This window comes from Nicotiana attenuata, unplaced genomic scaffold (assembly GCF_001879085.1).
Source record: "Nicotiana attenuata strain UT unplaced genomic scaffold, NIATTr2, whole genome shotgun sequence".
Taxonomy (NCBI): Eukaryota; Viridiplantae; Streptophyta; class Magnoliopsida; order Solanales; family Solanaceae; genus Nicotiana; species Nicotiana attenuata.
This window is the reverse complement of record NW_017672196.1, coordinates 1-18877: the sequence shown is the minus strand read 5'-3', so window position 1 is coordinate 18877 and position 18877 is coordinate 1. Positions and strand designations below refer to the sequence as shown.

The window sequence follows — 18877 nt, the reverse complement described above, 5'->3', positions numbered from 1 at the left end:
TATTGTTTAACTCTCAAAATCTGGATATCACCACATAAATTGGTACATAGGGAGTATAAAAATATTTTAGACAACTTGGTTAATTTGATACAAACAATAGCTAAATTTTCATATCAAAGTTGGTATATCACTTATATCACTTAAATTGTGGTACTATATAATTGAACTCTTAAAAATTACACGCGCACGCATATAGAGAGAGAAGCTACCAACCCCCTAATATTTCAACGCAATGCACTATCCGTTTTGCTTTGGTGATTCAAACTTTTGTCATTGATCTTATCTTTGATCCCTTCACGTTTTCAAAGTTGTCGGGTTCTTCTATGTTTTTTCTTTTTTCTTTTTTTCTTTTTGTATCCGAAACAAGATTTGCCAACCCACATTACTTAAATTACTTACCTATCTTTCCCTAACCTACTCAACAACAAAGACAATTACATATACCCTTCATTTCTTTAATCCCCTATAAGTGGATTATGTTTCCATTAAGCTCTTTTGCATATAAATAGGACTCGTCCAATACAATCCACAATGCAACCGTATTCTTTTTTCCTTCATATTACCATTTCTTGTATTAAAGCTTAGAGGGGGAATAGCTTAAAGTTCCATTCTTTTCTTGATTCTTAATTCTTGATTCTTGATTCTTGATTCTTGATTCTTATTTGGTTTGTGGAAATGGGTAGTGTTGGATTGTTGAAGAATTCCGCCATGGTTTGTGCTCCATTAATGGCCCCATCAGTGGAGCAATTGGTTCATGGTATGCTTCAGGCAAAAGCACAAGGTGCAGATTTAGTTGAGATTAGGCTGGATGGTATCAACAACTTCCAACCCCAGAAAGATCTTCAACTCCTCCTAAATAATAATCCACTTCCTGTTCTCATTGTTTACAGGTATCAAGGTTTATTTGTTGTTTATTTTTTTGTTTTTCGTGCTATTTGTTGAATAAAATTTCATGCTCTTTCTGTTATATATCGCCAAAAAATGCAAATGAATGACAGCAAAGCCTGACAATAACTGAGTTACGCGAAGATGGCTTTGGATGGGTTGGGGGCGGGGAAGGGACCACAAGTTACAGTAATGGTAATTAATGGTGTGTTCGTAACTTCTGTGGATTGATAAAATCCACGCCCAAATAGATGCAATGTTTCTTTTCCATTTACTATTTCTGTTTGGTAATGGGGAAAGGAAGAGATATTTTAAACGTAAAAAAAACTATGGACGTTACTTAAAACAAAGTTAGTGAAATAATAACCTGTTTTGCCAAGCTTTTTTTTTTTGGCCAAAAGTGCTTTTTTGAGGTGTTTGTTCATGCTTTTGAAAGGAAAAAAATACTTTTGAGGGGAAGTAGAAGCAGTTTTTGAGAAGCAGAAAAAAGTAGCTTCTCTCCAAAAATACTTTTCTGAGAAGCACTTTTGAGAAAAATACATTTAGAAGCAGTTTTTAAAAGCTTGGTCAAACACTAAATATTAGTCAAAAGTGCTTTTCAAATTTAATAACCAAACACAAACGATTTTTCACCAAAAACACTTTATTTAAAAGTACTTTTGAAAAAAACACTTTTTAAAATAAACTGATTTTAAAAGCTTGACCAAACAGGCTATTAGACATTTACGACGGGAGTTTGATGATTGAATAATGTTCCACTTGATAAAAAATTAAAATTTCTCAGCAAAACATTACCTACTTATTTGTCAAAAAAATAAAATAAAACACTACCTACCTACAAAGTGGTTAAAAGAGTAACGTTTTTGTTGACTTAAATTGGGAAAGAAAGCACTGCTTACCTACAAAGTGGATATTGTATTATTTCTCCCATTTTCTTACACTTTCTCCTGTGCGTCCACCCCCCCCCCCCCTCCCCCCCCCTTTTTTTTTCTTTTTTTTTCTTTCTGATATCTTATTTTTCGGACTTTGCAATTTTGTTTGTCCATATATTAGGGCTGTGCATAATTTGGTAAATACCGAATTACCGTACCGAAATCGAAAATTTTGGTATTTGGTATACGGTATTTTGGTATTTGGTATGGTATTTGGTTTTTGGTATTTTAAATTAAAATACCGAAATACCGATACCGTACCGAAATATATATTATATTACACAAAACATATATTATCAATTATAACATGAATATAAAAAATCTAAAATTTTACTTTCCTTTATTCTCTAAGTTCATCAATTAATTCTAAACAAGTAACAAGACATTTCTAACGATCTAATATTCTTTTATGTATAATTTTCTCTATTTGGGTCGATATTTGCTGGTTTTGGACAAATTTTTTGTCAACAAACATTTTCAGTTTTGTATTTTTGAGTAATTTAATTAAGAATATTAGAGTCTATGACTCTATGCACTAGTTAGTATTCAAACCGAATAAACCGAAGTTACCGAACCGAATAAACCGAAACCGAAAGGAGAAAAATCGAACCATACCGAATTTAATTAGGTACGGTATTGGTATAGGATTTTAAGAAACCGAATACCGAAAATACCGAACCGAAATGTCTAAATACCGTACCATACCGACCGACGGACACCCCTACCATATATACAGGGGCGACCCGAGAATTTTGTGACCTAAACCCAAACTTTATGAGGGGCCTAAAGGTTTTTTAAAAATAAATTTATTATTTTTTAATTTGAAATCAATTTTTTAAACTTTTTTAGATGCAAAGTTATTAATTTTCTTATAATCAAGTTCTCCTAATTAGTGTTTCTCAATTGACAATATTACTGATCCATTTAATCTGTCTTGATATTACTGATCTTAGGTAAGATTTTATCAATTTTAATTTTGAAAAACTTCTTTCCGCTGAAGCAACGGTTACATGAGTTATTAACATTAATTTATAAGCAATATATTCATTTGAAAAAGAATCAAACTATTTTTTTATTGAATATATTAATTAAATTATTATCTTCTAATTGTACTATTTTCCTTAACATTTTGAATTCAGAAAATAAATCTATATTATCAATATCATATTGATTATTATGCTTTAAGGAGCATCCAATTAAGTCACTGTTTTTTAAAAGTTTCATCATCTAATTATCTCAGTTTTTTACCGCTAAATAGGAAACTAAAATTTCTTCATATGCTTGGAATTGTTCAAATCTATTTTGAAGTAAAAAAATAGCCTTGTCTACTATGTATAAAAAGTAATCAACTCTAAAAGACTTTTTGAGATATTTGAGAATTCATTATCAGCATTCTTATCAAATTGTTTCTTCCTATATATCACATGTTTCTTACGAAATTCGGGTTAAATATTCATTTCAAATGCAATTTCTTTGGCAAAAATCATAGCAGTTGTAAATCTTTCTTCTTTATATTTGTTAAAGAAAGAAATCAAATATTTGCACTTCACATAACTTTTTTTAATTTATGTATAACTTATTAGGTGTAACAAAAAATGGGGTCCCCACAAATGTGGGGTCTAAAGCAGTTGTTTTACCGAGCCCTGCATATATATTCAAATGATAGACAGTTATCCTTTTTCAAGCTAGCTAATCATTTGTTAGAAACAACAATGTGCAATGGAGTAGTTTTTGTTTGTCCTTAGGCTTGTTTGTTGAATAAGTCATTATACTGAGCTTCAGGCCAATATGGGAAGGAAATGAGTTTGAAGAGGATGATGACCACATCCACAAGCAGTTGGAAGTCCTTCGGTGGGCTAAAGAATTGGGAGCTGATTATATTGAGTTGGACCTCAAGGTACGTACTATATAATGCAAGTCCCTCGATGGACAAATGTTATGAGTAGATTTTCCGCAATTGACTTGTTATGGTTGGTTATGCAAATTTTGGTTCCTTAATCTTGTATGTCTCGTCTTTCCAGGTTTGCCGCATTTTTGTATTTTATGGAGTATCAGTATCCAACAAACATAAGAAATATCTGTATATTTATATCAGTTATTTGTTGGCTCTAAGAGCATTTGTAGAGAGTTTATGAACTTCTAATTCAACGTATTGTTGTTCAGATAGCTAGTGACTTCACGAAAAAAGAAAAGTCGAGGTGGAGTAGTGGTTGTAAAGTAATTGCATCATGCTTTGTGGACAATGTGACCTCAAAAGAAGACCTCAGTCAAGTTGTTGCACGCATGCAATCTACTGGGGCCGATATCCTCAAAATTGTTACAAATGCAAATGACATTACAGAACTAGAGAAAATGTTTCACTTGCTTTCACATTGCCAGGTATTGGTTCTAATTGATACTCATGTCTTTTCCCTTTACATGGATCATGTCATATATAGTGCAATGGATAAATTACAGAAATTTGTCCCCTTAGAATTAGACGAGGAAACTTGGCATATCCATACTGTTAAATCATCTGCTTGGAGTTTAGTTTAGAAACAACTTTCATATTTCATAGAAGATATGAAACTTGGATAAACAATGCAATTCCATATATAGTTTTCCATGTATTTTTTAGTTTAAAAGCTAATGTTTAACGATTAAACAAGGAAAAAGCTTCTGCTTATGTTAAATCAGCTTGCTATTTGCAGGTGCCACTTATTGCATACTCTCTTGGGGAAAGAGGTCTCATAAGTCAGTTGTTGGGCCCGAAATTTGGTAGTGTCCTAGTATATGGATCTCTTGATTGTAATGCTGTACCTGGTCTGCCTACTCTCGGCAGCCTTAGACAAGCCTATGGAGTTGATTTTTTGGATACCGATACTAAAGTGTTTGGGCTTATCTCTAAACCAGTGGGTCATAGTAAAGGACCTATTTTGCATAATCCTACATTTAGACATGTGGGGTACAATGGAATTTATGTTCCAATGTTTGTCGATGATCTTAAGGAGTTCTTCAGGGTCTACTCAAGTCCCGACTTTGCTGGTTTCAGGTATGTCACGCACTAATCATTGAGTAACAAAATCACTGGACTTTATTGTTGAATTGGGTAAATTTGAATCTGGTCCTTATATGTTCCTATTATATTATGAATTGTAGTGTTGGGATCCCTTACAAGGAAGCAGTGGTGAGTTTTTGTGATGAAGTCGATCCACTGGCTAAGGTTCGTATGTAAATCTACTTTCAGCTGTATCTTTATGGAACAAAATGATTGACATAACTGGACTTCGATGTCCTAGGGATCTTCTTTTTTTCGGCCTGAGTAATGACACTTTAGAAGATTCAGGTGCAGCAAAAGCTTGTAAACTTTAATGATATTGGATTCACGATAAGAAAGATGCTCTTTTTTTAGTTTAATACTAGATGACTCTTGTGGAATTAATACAAGAAAAATATGGGCACATATCGATTTCCTTTTCTGTATATTGTAAATAAGCTGTCAGTACAAGTGGTTTGTCTCTTCTAACTGGATAAGCTTTTACTAGTTATTGCTCAAAGATATTTAAGACAAGTTGCCATTGTTTCATGCTTACTTAAAAGTAAAAATTATATTGCATTCATGTCAAGAGACTTTTTTTGATTATGTCAAGCACAATAATCCATTATCTAATTTACCTTAGTGATGTTTGATTAGTCTATAGGGGCTGTAAATACTATCATACGGAGGCCTTGCGACGGAAAGCTAATTGGTTATAACACAGATTGTGAGGCTTCTATAACAGCCATTGAGGATGCTTTGAAAGGTAGAACAGACTTGTATGTTCTTTTTTGGCTAGATAGAGCTTAGTTTCACTTGAGCAATTATATTCTAACTGATGAATATATATACACAGTAAATGGAGCAGCTTTTCTTCCTTCTCCACTCGCGGGTAAACTGTTTGTGGTGGTGGGTGCTGGAGGTGCAGGAAGAGCATTGGCATTCGGAGCGAAGAGCAGGAGAGCTGAAATTGTGATTTTTGACATTGATTTTGATAGAGCAAAGGCTCTTGCTGCTGCAGTTTCTGGTGAAGCTCTGCCATTTGAGAAATTAGCTTCTTTTCAGCCTCAGAAAGGTGCGATCCTTGCCAATGCAACACCTATAGGAATGCATCCAAATAAAGATAGGATACCTGTTTCCGAGGTATATATATATCTCAAATCATTTTCCTTTTCTTTTTTCTATGTATATACACAAGTATTATTTGGGGTTTTTACATGTATGTAGGCAAGCTTGAAGGATTATGTAGTGGTGTTTGATGCTGTTTATACACCTAGAAAGACTAGTCTGCTGAAAGACGCTGAGGCTGCTGGAGCAATCACTGTCAGTGGAGTTGAAATGTTTCTTAGACAGGCCATTGGCCAGTTCCACCTTTTCACCGGAACTAAAGGTAACTTTCTACCTGATTGTGTTGAACATTTTCCTCAATTGAATCTTGCAAACAAAGTTGTGCTTCTTTTCATCAAATATAAACCGTAAACTACTAATTTATATTTCAAATATTCTATCTTTTGCAGCACCCGAAGAATTCATGCGCGATATCGTTATGGCAAAATTCTAATTATCAAGAATTTCCATGAAATTTGTTTCTCTTCAGAATCAGGGCCGGCTCTAATGTTGTCCAAGTAAGGCTTTTGCCTTAGCCCCCAAATTATGGGGGGCCCATTTTTTTAGAAATAATAGATTTATAAGTATTTAAAAAAATGCTAATATTTATGTAGTACTTTTCATAAAAAAAGGTGGAGTTTTCTATAACAGTTGTCTCAAATTAATAATGTCTCAAGATAGATTCAATGGGTTGGCTATATTATCAATTGAAAAAGAATTATTAGAGGAAATCGATTGTAAAAAAATTAGTAACAACTTTGCATCTCAAAAAGAAAGAAAAATAGGCTTCAAATAAGAATATATATCATTACTTTCTTTTAAATTTTAGGCCTCACGTTAGACTTTGGCTTTAGGCCACATATGTGTTTGAGCCGCCCTCGTCAGAATGAACAGAAAATTTGACCTGACATGAAACACGGCGACAGGGATGGGAAAGGAGAAAATATATGCAAGAAATCTTTATGTTTGGAATAACTTTTTTTTTATTAGTAAGAGAAAATATTTACATAAATGTATATATCAGTATATTTAGCTAGCGTTTGGCCATAGATCCCAAATTTATTTTGAAAAATCTGATTTGGGTGAAGTTTGGTTTGAAGATGAAAATGTGTTTGGACATACGTTTTCAAAACATATTTTCCAACTTTATTTTGGAAAAATATGTATATAATTCCCAAGTTTTGGGATTTTGGCCCAAATTCAGCTCAATAGCTGATTTTGGGATTTGAAATTTGCGATTTGGGATTTGGCCAAAATATGGGCAAAATTTATGCCAAACACGAGTTTTGAAAATAAATCTCAAATTTATTTTGGCAAAACTCATGGCCAAACGGGGCCTTAAGACACTTGGCTAGTTAGTATTAAGTGGATATTAAAGCGAAAGGAATGGTTTCCAAGTTGTAATTCAACAATTTACGGAAATTTTATTACAGCGACCCATTTAAAGAAAAGATCGTAATTCGTAAGTTTTATTTCTTAAAAAATGTATCTTAATTTTTAGTTTTCTAGAAGAAGGTTCATATCTTATTGGGAAATTCTCATCTATCTATACTATGTTATCTATCGATCTATCTATATTATATTATCTATCTATCTATCTATCTATATCAATATCATCATACTATATCGAAAGTGTGAACACTTTGGGTGTGTTTGGTATGAAGGAAAACACTTTCCGGAAAATATTTTCCAATTTTCCCATGTTTGGTTGACTTAAATGTTTTGGAAACCATTTTCCTTATGAACTCATTTTCCTCCAATTGGAGAAAAATGTTTTCCTTATCAAGAGAAAGGAAAACATTTTTCAAAACTCCTTCTCAACCTTCCCTACCCTCACCAACCCACCCCACCCCCTCTCTCCAAAAAAGTTCTTTTTTTTTCTTTCAAATTTCAGTTTTTCCGTTACCACTCACCCTACTACACCTCCACCCCACCCCCAACCCCCTCCCGCAAAAAATATATTATTTTTTTACCTTATTTTTTTTATTACAATTTTAAATTTCTGTTCTTTCGTTTTTCTGCACCACCCACTCCCCAACTGCCCCCACCCCCAACCCCCCGAAAAAAATAATTTTTAATATATTTTTCGGTTTCGAAATTATAAAGTTCACGGGTTAGAAATTCTGCGGTTTCGAAAGTTTATGAAAAATGTAGGTTAGGAAGGTTGTTGGTATGAATGTTTATGGCTTCATGTTTATTATATCTAAATTATTTATGAATACTCTTGTGAAGTCATTTTCCTTAATTTGCGTACCAAACACCGGAAAATGAATAAGATTACTACTTGTTTTTCAAGAAAATATTTTCCGTTATACCAAACACACCCTTTATGTCAAAGTTAATTTACAGATTTACCCATCAAAAGCTGACAAGATATTTGTGTACAAAGAGGTAAATATATATATTCCAATGAAGATAAATAAATAGTTAAATTAGATTAGTATAAAGTGGGACCCATTAAGATGGTGTAAGAATATTTAATATATTATTCTACATGCAAAATTGCTGTATACGGTGGAAATCTGGCTACCCGATTTCGTCCTTTGGTGAAAAAAGTGATACCACGTCGAAACGCCAGGATGTCGAGTTCGGGGTCGATGTTCCTTTCCAAGATCGAGGTCGATATCACTTACCGAGGTCAGAAGAGGGCATACTTCAAGATGATACCGGTATAGTTCAGTAACGGAAAGAGCGAGATACCCGTAACGGACCGAAGATCGTGGCGTGAATTTCGGAATGGATTGATCCTCGGCGGTTAATCAGTTGTCAAATATGATTTCCTACTATAATTAGAAGTGTACCTTATTTAGGACTCCCCTATTATATAAAGAGGGATCCCATTCACTTGTAAGAATGATTGTTCACTAATAAGAAAATATATGCTCATTCATTTCTTGCTATTTCACTTTTTGTTCATCATAGTTGCTTTATCATTTGTTATTCCTATTATCACACCTCGAGACTATCATAGGTCGAGGTCGAGATTTGGCTTGCATACCGGTTTGATCTATTTTATTCTCTAATTTGTCTATTTAATTCCTTATTTATTAATTGGCATTGAATTAAATCACATATCCTTAAAACCACAATATAAGTTTAATTGTTACTCAATTTTAGGGTAACGGTTTGGCGCCCACTGTGGGACTAAGGATAATAGTGATTGTTTCAGTGCTGATTCTAATAACACACGTTATTTCGCACTTGTTCTTGTCAAGTATTTTTGCTCTCAGGTTAAAACATGTCAAACTCATAAAACGCACTCATACATGGTGATGATGGTCTCGGATTTCACGGGGAAAATGACAATGATGGGTTTATAGTACCTTAGCTTCATGTTTTGATGATCTAACAAACTTACTATCAAAGAACCAGATAAGGAACCTGATACACTTGGTACACAACTCAATCAACGGACTAAGCTAATGTGAGCCGTTATGACTTCAGAAGATAAAGAATCAACACAGGGACCTGATCCTCTTGTGTACCCATGACAGTAGTACGAAGTCAACTCTCTACAGCTGGAAAAGTGACGGCCTGCCCTGTACACGCAAACAGTGCAGCATAGTGCAGCAGTCACTTCTCATTGACCTTATACCAACCAAGTGACTACATCATTCAAGTGATGTCATCCAAGTTGTATTAACAAAGAACATTACAAGAAAACATCATTTGAGCACTTGAGAATTCATTCAAGCACTCAAAACATCTGAAAATCAAGTATTCAATTCTCAAGTGCATCAAGAACAAAGTACAACACTACTACGGACCAGTTCCTATAGCAAGTCTCTTGTATTTCCTTAGTTGAGTTGTAACTTTGTAATTGTTCTTCATTGTAATTCCTACTTTGCTTATTTAGAAGCTTTAATTAGGAACCTCTTGTAAACCATAAACCTTTAGTGTTTGTGTCGTGACTAGATTTAGTCATGAGTTGAAGTCTTTATAATAGGTGTATTGCAAAGTGGCTTGTAATAGGTGTATTACAAGTTAGTGAGGGATTAAGAGTTTAATTCCTAGATTGCATAGGTTGTAATCTAAAGATTGCTCATAGTGAAGTTGAAATCCTACCAGTGTAGGTCGTGGTTTTTTATCCCCTTGGGCAGGGATTTTTCCACGTAAAAGTTCCATGTTCCATTTACTTACTGTTGCATTAGCCTTATCTGTGAAAACCTATATAAGACCTGGTATCTATATAGTTTGGTGGACTCATACATTCTATCAATTGGTATCAGAGCGGGTTCTTTCTATCAGGTTAACACCTAGAAAGGATCCTTATGGCTGCTCCACTGAACTTCGAAAAGGGTCAGTTTACCTACAGACCACCCAGGTTCAATGGCCAATATTATGGGTGGTGGAAGACAAGGATGCATGATTTTATCATGGCTGAAGACTCCGAGCTGTGGCATGTTATATGTGATGATCCTTATGTCCCTACAAAAAAGGTCGGAGATCCTGCTATGACAGTGCCTAAGACGAGAAAATAATATAACGATGCTGATAGGAAGGCTGTGGAGAAAAATTTTCGTGCCAAGAAAATTTTGGTGTGTGGTATAGGTCCTGATGAATACAACAGGATTTCAGCTTGCCAATCTGCCAAAGAGATATGGGAAGCTTTACAAATAGCACACGAAGGAACCACTCAAGTAAAGCAATCTAAGATCGACATGCTCACCGCAGAGTATGAGCTCTTCATAATGAAGGATGATGAATCTACTCAAGACATGCACACTCGATTCACTTCCATCATAAATGAATTACACTCGTTTGGTGAAATCATTCCTAGAACAAGCTCGTGAGGAAAATTCTCAGTGTTTTGCCCATTTCATGGGAGAGTAAAGTGAATGCCATTACTAAAGCAAAGGATTTGCAGGAGCTGACTATAGATGAGCTGGTTGAGAATCTGAAAACCTATGAAATGAAGAAGAAGAAGGACATTAAAAGAAGAGAACCAAAGAAGGAAAAGAACCTGGTACTCAAGGCAGAAAGCAATGACTCAAGTAGCGAGGATAGTGACATAGCTTACTTAACCAGAAGATTTCAGAAAATGGTTAGAAGGAATGGAGGTATACCAAAGAGAGGCAGTTCTAGCAAGCGAAAGAACTATGATCTCTGTCATATGTGTGGAAAGCCAGGGCATTTTATCAAAGATTGTCCTCTCCTGAAGCAAGAACACTTCAAACACAACTCTGACAAAGCAGCCAAGAGGAACCCGGTTCCTGATAAACGTTTCAAAAGAAAGAACGCCGCTGACAATGTTGTGAAGCAAACTCTTGCAGCATGGGGAGATTCTTCCAGCGAGTCTGAAGAAGAAGATGGTGCAGGTGACAGCTCAATGATGGCAGTTGAAAGTGAAGCCAATGAGTATGACTCAATATTTGCTTTGATGGCTCAATCAGATGATGATGAAGACGATGACAATGATGAGGTAAATTTTTGGGATGTTCAGAGAAATCTGAAGTCCTAATCTCCTAGAAAACTCATGTCATTAGCTAATGTGTTAATTGATGCTTACCATAGTCTTGTAAATGATAAGGATGCCTTAACTATGGAGTTAGGAGATGCTGAACAAACTAGATATGACTTAGTAGTTTGTGTGGTTAATTTGAAGGAAACCATAGGTAATCTGGAAAATGAAAAGGAGGTTCTAACTGAGAGAATCACTAGTGTAGAACACGAAAGAGATGATCTGATGGTAGTAGTAGTTGACCTAAAATAAACCACTGAGAATTCCAGTACAGAAAAAGATGATTTAGTGGAGAAAGTGGCTGTTATTGAGCAGGAAAGAGATGAGCTCTTAGTGGTGATTGTACACTTAAAGGAAACAATAGAGGAACTCAAAACTGAATGTAGGCCTGGGAATTTTGAAAAAAAAAATGAAGTGGCTAGTGAGGCACATATTAAACTTGAAAACGAGTTAAATGCTGTAAAAACTAGTCTGTGTGCTGAACTTGAGAAGAATAGACAACTTCAAGCAGAATTGGAAAGAGTAAAAAGTGATCTTGAGAAGTCTCTTAAGTGGACCTGGTCCTCGGATGCTATTACTGCCATGTACGTCAACAATGGTGGAAACAGGCAGGGAATAGGGTTTCAAAGGGAGAGAACTCCTTATAACCCTCATAGCAAGTACGTTACTGTGCCCGATAATTTCCTATGTACCCACTGTGGGAACAATGGGCATTTCAAAGAAAATTGCCAAGCATGGGTTCAGTATCTTTAGAAAAACAAAGTTTTTGCTGAAAGAGTAACTGCTGAAAGAGGACCAGGTGCCACCCCTAAAAAGCGCATATTACTTGCATGGACTAGAAGAGCACTTATTCATCCTCTTGTTTATTACAAGGGACCCAAACTTGCCTGGGTTCCTAAATCTACCCTTGATTTCCTTTTGCAGGGAACAGTGAAAGAAAGCAGTCAACAATGGTTCATGGACAGTGGATGCTCAAAGCACATGACTAGGAATACCATGGACTTTCTTTCACTAAAAGCCCTGCAAGAAGGGAGTGTATCCTTTGCAAACAGGAAAAAGGGGTACATTCTTGGTGTTGGAAAAATTGGAAAATCACTCACTCACTCAATTGAGAATGTGTACTATGTCAATGGTCTTAAGTACGGTCTCCTTAGTGTTTCTCAGATATGTGATAAAGGAAATAAGGAGGAGTTCTTGTCCAAAATATGCACAGTTACAAATTTAATAACTGGTGAAGTGGGACTTGTGGCCAAAAGATACAAGAATATCTACGTTGCTGATTTTGAGTCCCTACAAAGTGGTGATCTGAGTTACTTGAAAGCAGTTGATGATGATGTTGAACTATGGCACAAAAGGCTGGGGCATGCAAGCTTCTCTCTACTGAATAAACCGGTTCAGAATGACCTGGTTGGTGGTCTGTCCAAGTAAAAGTTCAAAGAGCACAAGGTTTGTGATGCCTGCGCTAGAGGAAAGCATGTGAAATCCTCATTCAAGCCAAAAAAGGATGTCAGCACCTCAAAACCACTTAATCTCCTTCACATGGATCTATGTGGTCCTATGAGAGTGCAAAGCAGGGGAGGAAAGAGATACATTTTTGTGATAGTGGATGACTATTCCAGATTCACTTGGACTCTGTTCCTTAGAACAAAAGATGAGACCTTTGATGTTTTAGCCTTTGTGAAGAAAATTCAAGTGAAGATGGAATCAAAAGTAGCATGCATTAGATCAGATCACGGAACCGAATTTGACAATGCTAAGTTTGATGAATTCTGCAAAGAAAATGACATTACCCACAACTTCTCAGCCCCAAGAACTCCACAGCAAAATGGAGTTGTGAAAAGGAAGAACAGAACTCTTGAAGAAATGGCAAGAACAATGCTAATCGATAGTGGGATTGCTAAGAACTTTCTGGGCTGAAGCTATCAACACTGCCTGCTACTTGGTGAACAGGTGCATGATCAGGTGTCTCTTGAACAAAACCCCCTATGAGTTGCTGAATGGAAGGAAGGCCAAGCTGACTCACTTAAGAATATTTGGATGCAAATGTTATGTTCTCAACAATGGAAAGGATCAACTTGGAAAATTTGATGCCAAGAGTGATGAATGAATCTTTTTGGGATATTCTTCTCAAAGTAAAGCCTACAAGGTATAGAACAAACGAACTCAGTGTGTTGAGGAGAGTGTACACGTAATATTTGACGAGTCCTACCTCTCCTGTGAGAAAAGCAATGAGGATCATCAAGATGGAGAGCCTCTGCTGGTTCCAGGTGAGGTCAATTATGTGGCAAATGGAAAGGCAGATATGATAAGTCAAGCGAAGGAGACAAGTGAAGACAGTGGAATCTCTTCCTCAGCAGCCGGAGAGGAACTAGGTACTACAATTACAACCATTGAAGCTGAAGAAAGAGTGGTTGATGCAGTTCAAAGTACTCCACAGGTAGCTGAAAGAAGGATATAAGGGAACCAGTCAGGATTACCCAGCTCATCTACAAATGAAGCTCAAGTGCCCAACTGGAAACACAACAGCTCTCATCCTCTTGACAATATAATTACTCCTCTGGATTCAGGAGTCCAAACCGGATCAAAAGCTAGAAATTCACTTGCCTTCTCAGCATTTCTCTCCCAAATAGAGCCCAAAAACATTAAGGAAGCCTTAAAAGATGCAGACTGGATCACATCCATGCAAGATGAGTTGCATCAATTTGAAAGGAACAACGTATGGCACCTAGTACCTAGACCCTCAGATCGAACCATCATAGGAACCAGATGGGTATCCAAGAATAAGCTTGATGAACATGGAAACACTACAAGGAACAAGGCAAGGTTAGTTGTTCAAGGCTATAATCAGGAAGAAGGAATTGATTATGATGAGACTTTTGCTCCGGTTTCTCGCATGGAAGCAATCAGAATCCTCATTTCCTTTGCATCACATATGGAATTCACTCTGTTCTAAATAGATGTCACAAGTGCATTTCTGAATGATTTCCTCAAAGAAGAAGTGTATGTAAAGCAACCTCCAGGTTTTGAATGTCATGAACACCCTGAATATGTGTTCAAATTGGAAAAGGTGTATGGATTGAAGCAGGCTCCTCGAGCTTGGTATGAGAGGTTGTCAAAGTTTCTCTTAGAAAATGGTTTTGCAAGAGGAAAAATTAACAACACTTTGTTTCTGAAAAAACGAGGGAGGAACCTGCTCATTGTTCTGGTATATGTTGATGATATCATTTTTGGGGCAACAGCTGATTCACTATGTGAGGAATTTGCAAAACTTATGGGAAGCTAGTTTGAGATGAGCATGATGGGTGAGTTAAATTTCTTCTTGGGTCTTCAAGTGAAGCAGTCCACAAAGGGAACATTCATTAGTCAGCAGAAGTATATCAAAGAACTCCTGAGGAGGTTTGACATGGAAGGATAAAAAGTGATTGATACTCCCATTACCACTACAACTCGACTAGACATGGACGAATCTGGCTCCTCTGTGATTCAAACAATGTATAGAGGCATCATTGGATCTCTCCTCTATCTTACTGCAAACAGGCCAGATATTGTTTTTAGTGTGGGTCTATGTGTGAGGTTTCAGTCAAATCCCAAGGAATCTCATTTGAAGGCTGCCAAAAGTATCTTGAGATATCTTAAGGGAACATAAGACATGGTTCTGTACTACCCTTCAGGTGATAATTTTAATCTTATTGGGTATGTTGATGCTGATTATGCAGGTTATCTTGTAGATAGGAAAAGCACATCTAGAATGTCTCACTTCTTGGGATCATGTCTTATCTCATGGGGCACAAGAAAGCAAAATTCTGTAGCTTTTTCAACAACTGAAGCAGAATATGTTGCTGCAGCCTCCTGCTATGCTCAGCTTCTATGGATCAAACAGCAGTTGGAAGACTTTGGAGTGTGCACAGATTGTGTGCCTCTTCTGTGCGATAACACAAGTGCATTCAACATGGCCAAAAATCCAGTCCAGCATAAAAGAACCAAACATATTAATGTGAGACATCATTTTCTCAGAGACAATGTGGAAAAGGGGCTCATCTGTATGAAGTTTTGCAGCACAGAGGACCAAATTGCAGATATCTTCACCAAAGCCCTGAGCAGAGAATACTTTGAGAGAAACAGGCTAGAACTGGGGCTAATAAAGCCTAATTGAGAAACTGGGGCTCAACTTCTATGGATCATATGGCTATGAAAATCACATACAGGTAAAATTAGCTAAAGTGTTTTCCGACCAAGTCTAACTCACTTCTATACCGTTACAGGTAGACACGCACGATGATTATAGAAGCTGATGAGGTAATGCATGAGCGGTAAAAAATGGTTGAGCATTTTGTAAAGACTGGTCAGGAACCTGGTTCTTGTGCCACAGGTTAGTAGTCTTTTGCTTTTCTCATACATATCTCAAAAGAAAAACAAAAAAAATAATGCTTCATTAACCTTTTTCGGACTTTGAATGTCACGTTTTGTTCAAATCCTTTCACTTCCCTCCGAAGCGTTGCATATTCCCACGCATCTACCGTCGTTTCAGAACCCGTTTCTCTTTCTTTCATAATTGCCATTCACCTCATTATAACCCTCTCACTCCCAAAAATTGATCGACCAACTCTATTTTTCTCAGAACCTTCAAGCAAAATTTTCCACCATGGCTGAGGATCAAACAATCCCTCCTACCACAGAAGAGAAAAACCTCGAGTCTTTTTCTAAGGGAACAACACCAGTCATCTCTTCTTCCACCACTGAAAACCCTAAACCAGTTTCTCCTTCACCCTCCATCCCTCTCTCTCCTCCCTTTGATTCACTCCTCCTCTAAGTGTTGAGAACTCAGAAAATCCTAAGAATGAAAACCTCTCTCTCCTGTTGCCTGAGACACTCAAAGAACAGAGTAAAGATGACATTGTAGTTCCAGAAGAAAAGAGTAAGTCTCCATCTGCAGAAAAAGCTTCATCGATAAGTCCTAAAAGTGCTAAGGGTTCTAAGGAAAACTCTGATCCGTCTACAGGTACTCATGTCTCCTGTTGTTGCTTCTATGGAACCTCAAGAGAGGGATGCCATAGAAAATATGTTGGCTATTGCTGCTGAGGGAATTATTGGGAAGGAAAACTTCATTATGTCTAAGTCTCAGGGGGAAGAGACTCAGTCCTTGGTGGGAGAAGGAACAATAGTGCTTTTTGAACATCCTGCACCAGAAGAGACTACTGGGACCCCTCTTGATGGACCTGACCCCTCTCCTGAGGAAACGGGTTAGGAATCATCTACCCAGGTCAGTCTCGACCCTGCTCCTTCTCCTCACTTTGATGCTGAGCCTTTGGAAGTAGTGGCTCCTGTTATGAGGTCCAGTGATGAAGATGATCAGGATGATGTTGCTCTAAGTGCGTTCATTGCCGTAAGGAGGACAGTAGCAACTCCTGAGCCCCTCCTAAACGACCTACCACAAGGTTGCAGAAGAAGGAGGCTTTTGAGTCTCCCATAAAGAAGAGTAAGAGAAGTATAGGAAGAAGAAGAAAAGGCTAGTGAAAAATGGTGAAGTTGTTTGTGACAAGAATATCCTAGTTGTGGAAGTTGATGAGGAAGCCATAGAGGAACCAAGTTCCTTGATCAGGAAGTCTAAGAAAAAGAAGCACTCTACTGAGAGTACTTCAAAAGAGGCTATTGAAACACCCAGTGACAAGTCAGTAAAGGATAGTGGCAAGTTGAAGGAAGTTGTGGTAGAAGAGTCTCTGTTTGATGAGGATGTGCAAGTGAAGTCTAGTGGGAAAGTTAAGTCCAGTGGAAAGTCTGTGAAAAGGAAGTTGGGGGATGTGAAGGAACCCGGTTCTGTGAAGAAGGCAAGAAAGGGAAGTATATCTGGTAAAGAAAGGTTGAGGTATCAGAAAGTGCTGTGGGGTCGTACTTTTGACCCTGAGATTTGTGAGATGGCTGGAATGCGTCAAGTGATTGAGATGGTTGAGTTTCAATAGTGGGGCCACCTATTCAAGTTGGATGTGCCCAAGGTATATGAGGAAGAGGTTCAAAGTTTCTATGCAGACCTCTTCACCGTTGAATCTGATCAAATTTGTGCACTTGTAAATGGCGTCGACATTGTTTTGGACTGTGCTCTATTAGGAGACATACTTAAGGTTCCTACTAAAGGTATGTCTTCAGTTAGAGATGCTTGTGGCTCAAACATTAGGCATGCTATAGTCAAGGAAGGAGCAGTGCAGAGGGGGGAAGGGGTGCATAAGAAAGCTTTGCTTCCTGTTTATCAGCTCCTTTTTGAGTTGGTGAACAAGGTCCTGCTTCCTCGCGCTGAGAGGAGGTCCATCACATCCAAGTCTGATCTGTATCTGATGGAAGCACTGGATGGGTTTCGAACTGTTAATCTACCAGCTATAATGATTGAGCATATGGAAAAGGTGGCAGCATTAAAAGATGGAAATCATGGCCTCCCCTATGGGTTTCTCCTCATGCGTGTCTTCAAATTTTTTAAAGTGCCTTTGGGACAGCCTAAGATGGGGACCAAGAAGCAGACTATCTCTAAAACTACTCTAGAGGAATGTGAGTGTATCTACAAAATGAGAGGGGTAGGAGGCACTTCAACGATTTCCTAGATTGTAAATGCTCAAAACAGTGCTACTGAAGAGATTAGAAAGTTGAAAGCAAGGAATTCCATATTAGAGACTCAGCTCAGTTAGGCTCAAGAGGCATCAGGGTCCTCTAGTTCAAATGCAGAGGTTGCTCGTCTGACTAAGGAGAATGCTGATCTCAGGCAACCGGTTGAGAACCTGAGGGAGAAACTGCTTGTTGAGCAAATGTCCGCCATTGCTCAGATAGATCTTGTTCCTAACACACTTGCTGCCTCTTCCAAGCCCTCTTTCTCTATTGTCCCCTAGGAATATCTCTCAGTGACCCGTGTCCAGTTTATCTCTCTTTTGATGATGTTGTGGTAGTTATGTTTGTTTTTTCTTTTTTGGTTTGTGGATGGAAATCACTAGTACTGCTCCCGTGTAAACACTCCAAAATTGCCTTTGTTGTAAAGGCAAATGCTTATGTTTTTGTGTTTAATGAAGACTCTACTTCTTTTGCTGTAAATGCTTATGTGTTTCTGCTTCTCTTTTCTATCATGTTGTGTGCACACAAGTGGCATGAGTTAACTAGGCTAGACTTCTTTATGCTATCTGCTTGTTTGTGTGTTGTTAATGATGCCAAAAGGGGGAAAATGGATAAAATTGAAGGAGTTAAGAAGAATCAGGGGACTGATCAAGGGGGAAGCACAAAGTCAGGGGGAACTTGTGAAGTTCCTGTTACTTTATCTGGTTTTTGTTGCTCTAACTATGATTGTCAATTTCTAAGTTTGTCATCATCAAAATGGGGGAAATTGATGGGTTTATAGTACCTTAGCTTCATGTTTTGATGATCTAACAAACTTACTATCAAAGAAACCAGATAAGGAACCTGATACACTTGGTACACAACTAAATACAACGGAACTCAAAGCTA

General features: G+C 37.3%; 1 protein-coding gene across 1 annotated transcript; it reads left to right on the top strand.

Moving 5' to 3' along the window:
• Nucleotides 1-342: 342 nt before the first annotated feature.
• LOC109212258 (bifunctional 3-dehydroquinate dehydratase/shikimate dehydrogenase, chloroplastic-like) lies at nucleotides 343-6627 on the top strand. Its single transcript, XM_019375888.1, has 9 exons — nucleotides 343-890; nucleotides 3600-3714; nucleotides 3981-4196; nucleotides 4508-4848; nucleotides 4956-5019; nucleotides 5491-5599; nucleotides 5690-5976; nucleotides 6061-6223; nucleotides 6351-6627. The coding sequence occupies exons 1-9, from the start codon at nucleotides 676-678 to the stop codon at nucleotides 6392-6394; spliced, it is 1554 nt and encodes a 517-aa protein (XP_019231433.1). The 5' UTR covers nucleotides 343-675; the 3' UTR covers nucleotides 6395-6627.
• The last annotated feature ends 12250 nt before the right edge of the window (nucleotides 6628-18877 follow it).

Excerpts from the sequence above, each read along its gene's own strand:
- LOC109212258 (XM_019375888.1), top strand. The coding sequence starts at position 676 with ATGGGTAGTGTTGGATTGTTGAAGAATTCCGCCATGGTTTGTGCTCCA. Across the intron at positions 3,715-3,980 it reads ATATTGAGTTGGACCTCAAG|ATAGCTAGTGACTTCACGAA; the intron begins GTACGTACTATA and ends ATTGTTGTTCAG. Across the intron at positions 6,224-6,350 it reads CCTTTTCACCGGAACTAAAG|CACCCGAAGAATTCATGCGC; the intron begins GTAACTTTCTAC and ends TATCTTTTGCAG.